Source organism: Carassius gibelio, chromosome A22 (assembly GCF_023724105.1).
Source record: "Carassius gibelio isolate Cgi1373 ecotype wild population from Czech Republic chromosome A22, carGib1.2-hapl.c, whole genome shotgun sequence".
Classification (NCBI taxonomy): Eukaryota; Metazoa; Chordata; class Actinopteri; order Cypriniformes; family Cyprinidae; genus Carassius; species Carassius gibelio.
In genome coordinates, this window is record NC_068392.1 from 20,608,315 (window position 1) to 20,620,983 (window position 12,669).

Genomic DNA, 12,669 nt, shown 5'->3' on the forward strand with positions numbered 1-12,669 from the left:
AGGTAAAATTAAGAAGCCAAGAAAAGATGGAAAAATCTCCAAAAGGCATCAAGTTACAGATTAGACATTCTTATAATATGTCAAAAAAGTTGCTTTGGTACATGTAGTACGTTCGTTGGAGGAAAGGAAGAGGACAAAGGGATCGGCTGGACTGCTGACGTATTTATTTAACAAAAATAATGAAACTTTACAAACACCAAGTAGTGACTTCTATTCTGACACGTTTGCCAAACACTTTCAGTTTACTCCTTCCGGTTTCTGTTTCCGGTTCGGGTCAGCAGTCCGTCTCTCTCTCTCTCTTGCTTCCGTCTTTCCTTGCGTTTTATACTCTCTCCACGCCAATTACTGAAACATGAAACAGGTGATGATAATTTTTGCCTTTTGGTGAGGACGGCCCATCTGATGGCAAGGCACTCTTTTTCAATGGTGCTGTACTTAGCCTCTCTCTTCGAGAGCTTCCGGCTAATGTACAGCACCGGCCGTTCCTCCCCCTCTATCTCCTGGGACAGGACTGCTCCCAGCCACCTGTCCGACGCATCTGTCTGCAACAGAAAAGGGAGAGAAAAATCAGGAGAGTGTAACAACGGCCCGCCACACAGAGCAGCCTTGACCTGGGTAAAGGCCTGCTGACACGGCTCCGTCCACTGGACCGTATCTGGCACCTCCTTTTTAGTAAGGTCAGTCAAAGGGCTGGTATGTTCCGAATAATTAGGAATAAACCGTCTATAATATCCCGCCAGCCCCAAGAACTGCCTTACCTCATTTTTGGTCTTGGGACATGGGCAGGTCGCAATAGCGGCTGTCTTATCAATTTGGGGACGCACCTGTCCGTGCCCTAAGTGGAAGCCCAGATACCTTACTTCCACACGCTCAATCGCACATTTCTTTGGGTTGGCCGTGAGCCCCGCTCCCCTCAGCAACCTCAGGACAGCCCTCAGATGCTGCATATGCTGCTGCCAATCATTACTAAATATAATGATATCATCCAGGTAGGCAGCTGCATATGCAGCATGGGGCCGCAGAATCTTATCCATGAGACGCTGAAAGGTAGCTGGTGCCCCGAACAAGCCAAATGGAAGGGTAACATATTGGTGTAATCCAAACGGCGTTGTGAAAGCTGTCTTTTCTCTGGACAATGGAGACAAGGGGATCTGCCAATAGCCCTTTGTTAAGTCCAGTGTCGAATAAAAACGAGCCATGCCTAGCCGGTCAAGCAACTCGTCAACCCGGGGCATTGGATACGCGTCGAATTTCAACACAACATTCACCTTGCGGTAATCCACACAGAACCGGACTGAGCCGTCCGTTTTCGGAACTAAAACTATCAGGCTCGCCCAGTTACTATTGGATTCTTCTATTACCCCCATGTCGAGCATAGCGTTTAATTCAGTCTGAACTACTTTTTTCTTATGATCAGGTAAGCGATATGGCCGGCTGCGAACTACCACGCCCAGCTCGGTCTCAACAAATTCTCCATTGATAGCCGCCCAAATGTTTGGAGTTTTGAATGTTTTGGAGTTAAATCGTTCGACCAGGCCGTCGGTTTGTGGGTGATAGACGCTAGTTCGGATCAATTTAATGCCCAATAATCCGTACAGTGCGCGTAGCGTACGTGACATAAACGCCGTGCCCTGATCGGTGAGAATTTCTTTTGGAACCCCCACCCGGGAGATAAGACGAAACATGGCATCCACAAAACTTTTAGCGGAAATGTTGCGGAGGGCCACCGCTTCAGGATATCGTGTTGCATAATCAACTATGACTAATGCAAAGCGATGTCCTCTTGCCGATCGCTCTAATGGCCCGATGAGATCCATACCAATTCTCTCAAAGTGGATCTGCATTAAAGGAAGAGGGCACAAAGGCGCTTTTGGGGCAGCCGGTGGGTTCACCAACTGACATTCCGGACAAGACGCGCACCACCTGCGCACGTTGTCATGAATGACTGCTCCAGAGGAAAGTCATCACGCTCCGAGAGAATCAGTCTCCCGATTTCGTTCGGTTCCCCTGAAGCAGACCCCAACGGTCCTGGCTCAGTTTCTCCCACCTGTACCCGCACGGTCTCCTTCCGTGCCTTATTTCCCCAAGAGGGATCCGCACATAACGACCCCAATAAAATCATAAACGCGGGCCAATCCTTTCCCAAAATTATCGGATACCGGAGGTGGGGACTAACCGCCACCTCTACACTATGCTTTTGTCCCCGGAATTGGATAATAATTGGGACAACCGGATACTCCACCACATCCCCGTGTACGCACCACACCTTAATCACGTGGCTTGTATCCAATGCCCCCGGTTGAATCAGACTTTGATGGATTGAGGTTTGGTTACATCCTGAATCCACCAAGGCCGGATATGTACTCCCCTTGATACTCACAGGTATTTGGTACTCGCCAGCCTGACAAGGGGTGACCTGTGGGACATCCGGGACCCGGATCATCGTCCCCACCTCCATCACTGGACACCTATACCAAAGTGACTGAGAAAAACTGTTATACCTTGTACTGCCCCCTTTGGGAAGTATCACAGTTTGAAAACGCTTTTTGTAGCCAGCCAAGAGTCTTTCAATTCTTGTTTAAGGTATCTTCGCCCAATATTCCTTACAAAGGTCCCACTTTATATTAGGTGGCCTTAACTACTATGCACTTACATAAAAAAATAAGTACAATGTACTTACTGTGTTCACATTGTATTGTAAAAGACTTTTGCTGCTATTGAGGTGGGATAGGGGTAAGGTTAGGGAGAGGGTTGGAGGTATGGTTAAGTTTAAGGGTGGGTTAAGGTGTGAAGTATGGGTCAACCGTGTAATTATAAATGATATTACAGAAATTAAATACAGTTGTAATTGCATGTTGTTGTTTTTTAAATATAAGTACAATGTAAAAACATGTATGTACACAATAAGTACATTGTACTAAATTATTAATTAAAATGTAAGTACATAGTAGTTAAGGCCACGTAATATAAAGTGGGTCCAAAAGTCTTCCAGTTCTTTGAGATTTCTGGGCTGTCTGTCATGCACTGCTCTTTTAAGGTCTATCCATAGATTTTCAATTATGTTGAGGTCAGGAGATTATGAAGGCCATGGCAAATCCTTCAGTTTATGCCTCTTGTTGTAATCCAGTGGATTTTGAGGTGTGTTTAGGATCATTATCCATTTGTAGAAGCCATCCTCTCTTTAACTTCAGCTTTTTCACAGATCAATCATCAAGTTAGCATCCAAAATGTGCTGAAATTTTTTTGAATCCATTTTCCCTTCTACTCGTGAAATGTTCCCTGTGCCACTGGCTGCAATACAACCCCAAAACATGATTGATCCTCCCCCCTGCTTAACAGTTGGACAGGGGTTCTTTTCATTTAATTCTGTGCCCTTTCTTCTCCAAACGTACCTTTGCTCATTCTGGCCGAAAAGTTATATTTAAACCTCATCTGTCCACAGAACTTGTTTTCAAAATGCATCAGGCTTGTCTTTGTGTTCGTTTGCAAACTTCAAACACTGATTTTTGTTCAATTTGATTTTCTGCCAGATCTTTCTGGAGGGATATTTCTTTCTAATATTTTTCTTGGTCTTCCAGATCTTGCTTTAACTTCCACAGTTCCTGATGACTGCCATTTCTTAATTACATTCCGAACAGAGGATATTGGCATCTGAAAAGAATTTGCTCTCTTCTTATAGCGTTCTCCTGCTTTGTGAGCGTCAACTTTTTCAGTTTCAGTTTTCTAGACAACTGCTCAAAAGAACCCATGGTGCTGATTGTTGGGGCAAGGTCAGATGATTTGGGGCATTTAAAACCTTTGAGATTGACATCACCTGGTCGTTCAAGATGATGATTGAGAACAATCAATGACCCTGTCAGGTCTCAGCTTTCCAAAGGAGGCGGTGCATGCTATAAACTCTGCAGGGTGCCCAAACTTTTGCAGACACCATTTTTTGTTTTCTGTTATTCTGAAAGTGTAAATGATGGAAATAAAAAATCTAATTTTTTTTGACATATTATAAGAATGTCTAATCTGTATTTTGATGCCTTTTGGAGATTTTTCTTTATGCACATTTAATACAAATATTTACCTGCAGGTGCCCAAACGTTTGAGCCCCACTGTATATTGAGCCCCCCGTTTTGTTCCCACTTTCTGGGAAGTCGTGGCCTAATGGTTAGAGGGTTGGACTCCCAATCGAAGGGTTGTGAGTTCGAGTCCTGTTACCGGCAGGAATTGTGGGTGGGGGTAGTGCATGAACAGCTCTCTCTCCACCTTCAATACCACGACTTAGGTGTCCTTGAGCAAGGCATCGAACCCCCAACTGCTCCCTGGGCGCCGCAGCATAAATGGCTGCCCACTGCTCCAGGTGTGTGCTCACAGTGTGTGTGTGTGTTCACTGCTCTTTGTGTGTGCATTTCGGATGGGTTAAATGCAGAGCACAAATTCTGAGTATGGGTCACCATACTTGGCTGAATGTCACTTCACTCTTTCACTTTATATATGTAATGTGTTAATGTTTTATATATATCCTTTTCCAGCTTATTGTGGGAGCAAATGGGAGTGGAAGGACCTGAGGTTGAGTAAATGATGACATAATCTTCATTTTTGGCTGAAATGTTCCCTTAAAATGACAATTACATGATGATGACTGTGTCAGGAATGTCAGAGTCTGTATTTCAGTCAATAAAAATGTGATTCTTTCTTGTGAGTTAACACCAGTAGTGGATGAAGTACGGAAGTAAAAGTAGAGATATGTTACTAGAAAATGTATCTGGTAGAAGATGAAGTCATCATTTAGAATATTACTTGAGTAAAAGTTTTAAAATATGTGATATTTATTGTACTTAAGTATGAAAAGAATATATATACACGTACACAGAGTTTGATTATGTTCAGTTTTGTGTTAAGAGCCACTTTATCTGGTATAAAGACTCTTCCATTCCAACATCAGAGAACTTGTCTGGAATCTGCATCTGAACTGTCATTTAGATTCACTTACACAGTTCAATGCAGCTCAGAGGGGACATGGATGCATTTTTCTTGCAGTTACAAATGCATAGATAATGCTTGGTTTCAAACAAAACGTTTAATACTGATATATGAAATTATTTAAAACATTAAAACGAATATACTTCGGGGAAATGCATCGGAGTAAAAGTATCCATTTTTAATAAGTTTTATACACTTGGTTTTACTACAGATAAATGGTAACTACCAATTTACCATTATTTGCTATGCTAATCATAGTTTAACCATGGTGTTTGTAGTAAATCTGTAGTAAAACTGGTAATACAAATAGTAGGCCTAATCAATAGGCCAAAAAAAGGTTACTACACTATTGAGTTTCTTATAAATCCATAGTTAATTTTAGTGAAAGTTGACAGAAATATTCGAACTCAAGTACAGATTCTCCCCAAAAATACTTGAGTACTGTAACGAAGTACTATTACTTTATTACATTACCCCACTGGTTTGCACTAACACTGCAAGAACGAATTCCTTTGGTAGGTGTGACGCGCTCGGGTCGCGGTGACGTCACTTCCGGGATGTTGTCAGACAGAAGTCGTCTCCGTCGATCGCAGTCGGTGTGTGTGTGTTTCCACTTCGACGCGTTGGGTTCAAGCCGCGGGATGGACCGGGGTCTTTGCGTGCGCGGTGCTCGCTCGTCTGTCCTGTGATGCGGAGCGGAGCGCTCGTGTCGCCTCTGCGGGGATCAGTGTCGCGGGAGCGCGCTCAGACAGGATGATCCGCTGGATCCGACAGCAGCTGGTACGAGCCCTTTAACTCTTAACTTCCTTACTTTGCTGCTTTGCTGCTTTGGTAAGTCTCGTTATAAAGGCTAGCGTGGAAGGTCTGGCTATTTAAATCATCTCGCGACGAATTGAAGTGCGTTTAATAAAGCCGCGGGTCAAAGTTTCGCTTGAATTAAATCATGGTTTGTTTTGTAATCTGTCAGATGACGTTATCGAGAGATCGAATAAAGAGTTAATTCAACGTGAACGGCGCTGTTTTAAAGTCGTTTTGCGGCTCCTCGTGATTGCGGGTTGTTTTTGTTTGTATGGTCTGCTGATGTATTTGTTTGTTTAGTTTGTTTCCTCCTTTCTGACAGTTGTGTAAGGCGTTAGCTGCAACAGATCTCGCGCTGCAGAAGTTTGACAGTCACTCGTGGACTGTGATCTGACCTGTTGACTTCTCGAGGTCTGAAGGCAGAATTCCCCTCTAGTGAATTAATCTGTTGTTCATCTGTCATATCATATATTAGTAAGTTAGGCCTGCTATGCTGTCAGATATCTCTGTTTGTTGTCTAATATAATTAACTTAAGATTTTAATGAAACAATATCGCCGTATATGATTTAAAATGTCGTTAAAGCAAGCATTTATTATGTAAATATTTCTTGAGCATTATATACAGGTACTTTTCTGTCGTTTATTATATTTTTTTTATTTGTTGCTAACTGTAGTCAAGATATAATTAGCAAGTTTGTCTGTGTGTGTGTGTGTGTGTGTGTGTGTGTGTATGTGTATATATACATATATATACATGTATATAGGTGCTGGTCATATAATTAGAATGTCAGCAAAAAGTTGATTTGTTTCACTAATTCCATTCAAAAAGTGAAACTTTTATATTATATTCATACATTACAAACAGAGTGATATATTTCAAATGTTTATTTCTTTTAATTTTGATGATTATAACTGACAACTAAGGAAAATCCCAAATTTAGTATCTCAGAAAATTTGAATATTACTTAAGACCAATACGAAGAAAGGATTTTTAGAAATCTTGGCCAACTGAAAAGTATGAGCATGTAAAGTATGAGCATGTACAGCACTCAATACTTAGTTGTGGCTCCTTTTGTCTGAATTACTGCAGCTATGCAGTGCGGCCTGGAGTGGATCAGTCTGTGGCACTGCTCAGGTGTTATGAGAGACCAGGTTGATCTGATAGTGGCCTTCAGCTCTTCTGCATTCTTGGGTCTGGCATATCGCATCTTCCTCTTCACAATACCTCATAGATTTTCTAAGGGGTTAAGGTCAGGGGAGTTTGCTGGATGATTAAGAACAGGGATACCATGGTCCTTAAACCAGGTGCTGGTAGCTTTGGCACTGTGTTCAGGTGCAGAGTCCTGTTGGAAAATGAAATCTGCATCTCCATAAAGTTGGTCAGCAGCAGGAAGCATGAAGTGCTCTAAAACTTCCTGGTATATAGCTGTCTTGACCTTTGACCTCAGAAAACACAGTGGACCAACACCATAGACAGTAAAAGAAATGGACACAGCGACCCCATTGGAACTCAATTAAGACAAATGAAGCACGTTTTTAGCGTTTTTTAGCATTTCCGTTTCTGACGCGCAGACTCAAACGAAGCTTGACGACGTCAGCAACCTGTCTGACAGATGTAAATCTTCTAGTAGCTGTGCGTGCAAACTGTCATTGTTAATCTTGCAGAGACGGCGAGCTCGAGCGGGGAGTTCTTTGTCGTGAGTGAGCAGGAGTAAGTATTCTGATTAATTATTTCATATAGTATTTTAAAATGTAACGCCCGTATACGCCATATTAAGTTAATTGCCTGCGAGCTTCTCCTCCTGTCTGTACGGTAATGCGACAGAGAGTCGAGTGGTTATGACGCAATCGTTAGCCTATTTTTACAAAAACTGTTTCGACAGGGCCATAATGTAACATAGAAGGTAATAGAGCCCTTTATACATTGTCGTGTATCTGTAGAAATAAATAATGGACAAACGGACTCTTTAACACCTCAGATGTAAAGTTAGTCGCTGTCAAAGTGACTCCAAAATGAATGGGAGTCAATGGGATGCTAACGCAAGTGAAGTTCTGCTACAAGATGGCGGCACGCAGCCGACTTCAACTTCCGGTCAACTTCTTTGCCGCCTGACCAACACCAGCAGACGACATGGCCCCCCAAACCATCACTGACTGTGGAAACTTTACACTGGACCTCAAGCAACATGGATTGTGTGCCGCTCCTCTCTTCCTCCAGACTCTGGGACCCTGATTTCCAAAGGAAATGCAAAATTTACTTTCATCAGAGAACATGACTTTGGAGCACTCAGCAGCAGTCCAGTCCTTTTTGAAGCGAGACGCTTCTGATGCTGTCTGTTGTTTAAGAGTCTCTTGACACAAGGAATGTGAAGCTGAAACATGTCTTGCATACGTCTGTGTGTAGTGGTTCTTGAAGCACTGACTCCAGCTGCAGTCCACTCTTTGTGAATCTCCCCCACATTTTTGAATGGGTTTTGTTTCACAATCCTCTCCAGGGTGCGATTATCCCTATTGCTTGTACACTTTTTTTCTACCACATCTTTTCCTTCCCTTCCCCTCTCTATTAATGTGCTTGGACACAGAGCTCTGTGAACAGCCAGCCTCTTTTGCAATGACCTTTTGTGTCTTGTTCTCCTTGTGCAATGTGTCAAATCTGATGAAGAAACAAACTCCCCTTTCAATTGGTTATTGTGCCCTGACACTTTTGTATGATCACAGGATTCATCATGTTGGCTTTAGGCATTGTTTGCAGATTTATATTTATGAATCTCCATTTCAGGCATCGTGTTACAAATCCATGTATTCGCTTGTCTGGGCTGAGGTCTTGTGTTTGTAATGCTGACTGATATATTGAGACGTTGCATGATGAACAGAAAAGGATAGGTGCGTTCTAAATCATGTCATTATGCATTATTCCATGACATTTTGAAATATAAATAGGGAGAGTAGTGCATTCACTGAAAATTACAGGTACATTAACTTACTTGAAAGTGGCACCAGAGTCAAATCTAGTATGTCACAGAGGTTTGGTGGGCTCTGTCGATTGGGGCCTCTAAACAACTAGGGCTTTTGCATTGAAGGAATTTCCCTTGTGGTAATTTTGAGTGGCCCAATTGCGCAATATGCAGTATTATTGCCATATATATTTGTGTGTCTGTTATAATGTAACACATTCATTATACAGAAACCAAAATTAAACAGGGCGTTGATACAGGAAGTGAAGCAAATAGAAGAGCATGTCAAAATAACAGAACATAAACCTGACATTTCCAGGTTTCTCAGCAGCAGAAGTCTTCACAGTTGGGTAAACCTCTGTAGCAGTAAATGGGAGACTACCACAAATATATATTTTTTGCATTACCATTTGCTCAAATAGCAAAACAAAAATGATAGAGAGAGACTGATAATGGCGGTCAGACTGAAAACTATGTCAAATTTACGGTCACTCCCATAGACACTGCATTAGAAACACCCTTTCATTAGCAATTATAAAAAAAGCCCTGCAATATGTTATTACTGCATACTGTTTTATAATGTACTATAATACTGAGGTGCAGGTAACTGCCACTAGTTGCAATAAGTAGTGTAAATAGTTTTTGTCTTTTGTTAAAAAAAAAAAAAAAGTTCCTGGATATTTTTTAGTTTTAAAACAATTAATAACAGCTTAACATTATTTACCTTTGCCTACCTTTGGGGTCTTTGCTAGTATATTGCCTCAGTTAGTTCATTATAGATTGTTTCTGCTGCAATGCCTTAAAGTTAAACCAAACTTTTATTTTGACGGGTTGCTGTGAAACCTTTACCTTTCTGTGTGTATATGATGTGAGGATAGTTTTACTCAAATGAAATGGTCAAATGCTCATGTCAGTAAACAAAACCGCACGTCTGTGCCATTCATTGACACAGAGACACGCAGAATTCATATTTAAATATAAATCGTTTTGCGGCTTAATATTTACAAATACTAGTGGGAGTGTGCTAACTTGTGTTCAGAAATGCCCTCACCCGCCATGATTTAAAACGGCGTGTAACATACTGTAAATATTGTGTCAATTTATATCGCTGTCGACCGGCTTACGTCACGTCCCCAGTACACACTGTTGGTGCAAATGCAACACTTTAAATGGTACTGGGGAAAAGTTCACCCAAAATCATCCCAGTACTTTAGTACTGTACATTTAGTTACATTTAGCGGTGCAAAAGGCCCTATTAAAGGATATTTTCTCACAATGTTTTATTCCTTCATTCTTCTACCCTAACTTACACAAGGCTGCTTATGTTTCTTCATGCCCCAGTGAATCATAGGAGGTGTTTTGTTATGGCAGAGCACTAAAGCCTGATGTGATCTCACTCTGTTTGCTTTTCTGCTGCCAACGTCATCTTACACAAACTCATCTGCTGCCATACCAGCTGCTTCCAGCTCACAATCACAATACTCATAAGAGCTCAATACATTTGTATTTAATATATATATTTCATGCATAGTATATACATTTTCAATTTGATATTTAGTAGCTCTGGCTGTTGAGTTAGTATTATATTTGATTAATAGCTATAATGCTTCTTGGTCAGAGTGTTTGTCTGGTGAAGTATCAGTGCAAACAAAGTAGGTATGTAAATGTGAACAGGCAGGACATCTGCTGTGTGTCATAAGGTTGGGTCTGCATCGCGTCTAACAGCAGTTGGACTGTCAAGAAATGACTTTTCCATTTTCAGAGCATTTCCACATGACGGAGTGAATGAAATGTGCTGAGTAACCTCACAACCATTCATTAGCAAAGGAAACAGCTCTTTCTTAACATAATAGCCAAGAAGTGATTGCTTCTGGGAACATATTAGGCATGTTCATTTCGGTTATTTTTCCTAACCGACGCTAAATATCTGATTATTAAATGTGAACTGACAAGATTATTTTAAATTAGAATTGAATTAAATTCGAAAGGATCAGTGTCTGTGACCCGTTAGAAATATTGTTTTCCAAGGATTAATTTTACATGTGAATAAAGCAGCAGACGACAGAACGTAAGGATTCACGTTCATCATATCACAATCACACACCTGCAGCGCTTCTGTGAGCAGAGAAAAACATAGTAAAGCTAGGCATTATATATATATATATATGTCAGGGTCTTGGCAAGGAGGAACTCAGGTGCAGACAGGTTTTACAACACAAACAGGTTTATTTACAAAAAGGGGAAAAACAAAAACCCACGAGGGGGAAAACACTGGCTAGGGAAGACACTAAATAATTCTGCAAAACACAATAAACAAGGCAAACAAACTCTTAAACACTAACTACAAACAAACACTCACGTTAATACAAAGACTTCTCAAAGGGGGTTACAAGGGTAAACTTCTCACAAGACTGACCAGTAGGAATACATATGTGAAACAATGAACCGACGCAAGACAGAGCACACTAGGAGATCTAAATAGGGGGAACAATCAAGACACGACAGGTGGCACAGATGGGACAATCAAGACACGACTAGGTTAACAAGGGGGGCGGGGCAAGGGAACGAGACAACACAAGCACATGGCCCAAAGACAAGGCCATGCGCTTGTACACAAAACACGGGTCTGTCATGATCCTGCCTCAAGACTAGGAAAAATCAAGGACACGAGGGCAGAATCATGACAGAACCCCTCCCTTAAGGAGCGGCTTCCAGACGCTCCTCAAGGGAACATCAAACACGAGACACGACTGACATGACGGACTGGGACACCGACACAAACCAACAAGACATGACAAATAATAACAAAGGCAGACATGAATACACGACGGCAGGGTTAGGGTGACAAATCAAAAAAAACAAACAGGGAAGGGGAGGGGGCGGGACCACAAAGTTCATGGGGGACAGACCAGGGCGGGTGGGTGGGGTAGGAATCTTAGGAGGACAGGACGAAGGCTGACGACGGGGGGTACGGGCAGGTCTGGGTGGTGAGGGGCGGGGAGGGGTCTCGGGACAACTGACAGGGGACATGACAGGAGCAGACAAGGGACGCGGGGCAACACTTACGGGACGTGGGGCAAGACTTACAGGACGCGGGGAGACGACAGCTGGACACGGGGGAACAACATCTACTGGACACGGGGGGACAACATCTACTGGACACGGGGCCACATCAACGGGACACGGGGCCACATCAACAGGACACATGACTACATCGGCAGGACAAGGGGCAACACTCACGGGACACGGGGAGACGACATCTACGGGACACGGGGAGACAACGGCAGGACACTCTGGATTTCTGGGGACAGGGTCTGGGGACAAGACAGGACTGACGGGGACTTCTAGAATCCGGACAAGACTAGACAAATAATCAGAAAAGGCCTTAGCAGCTAGGACAATTGGCATCTCCTTATGAGATGAGACAGACTGTACTAAAGTCTTTGCTGCAGAGTCGGCCGCGGCTCTCTCCTCCGCTCTCACGACTGCAGACTTGAATACGGCTCTCTTCTTTGCCGGCTCGGGCACGCCAGCGCTCCTCGCTGCTGGCTCGGGCACGCTCACCGCTGCTGGCTCGGGCACGCTCACCGCTGCTGGCTCGGGCACGCCCACCGCTGCTGGCTCGGGCACGCCAGCTCTCAACGCTGCTGGCACGGGCACGCCAGCTCTCAACGCTGCTGGCACGGGCACGCCAGCTCTCGACGCTGCTGGCACGGGCACGCCAGCTCTCGACGCTGCTGGCACGGGCACGCCAGCTCTCGACGCTGCTGGCACGGGCACGCCAGCTCTCGACGCTGCTGGCACGGGCACGCCAGCTCTCGACGCTGCTGGCACGGGCACGCCAGCTCTCGACGCTGCTGGCACGGGCATCCAGCATTGCCTCCTGTCCGCTGAGTTCCATTCTGGTCGGTTCATTCTGTCAGGGTCTTGGCAAGGAGGAACTCA

The 12,669-nt window shown here is 43.5% G+C and overlaps 1 protein-coding gene across 9 annotated transcripts in view; it reads left to right on the top strand.

The window, feature by feature from the left end:
* The first annotated feature begins 5,507 nt into the window (after nucleotides 1-5,507).
* LOC127943300 (phospholipid-transporting ATPase IF) overlaps nucleotides 5,508-12,669 on the top strand; it is a 39,135-nt gene continuing 31,973 nt past the window's right edge. For 3 of the 9 annotated variants that reach the window (XM_052539648.1, XM_052539640.1, XM_052539649.1), the window contains exon 1: nucleotides 5,540-5,751. In XM_052539648.1, the coding sequence (XP_052395608.1) occupies nucleotides 5,725-5,751 (27 nt within the window). In that variant the 5' untranslated portion in view covers nucleotides 5,540-5,724. Of the gene's footprint in view, nucleotides 5,752-12,669 lie in introns of all 9 variants that reach the window. The other 6 variants (XM_052539645.1, XM_052539646.1, XM_052539643.1 and 3 more) reach the window with 4 other exon arrangements.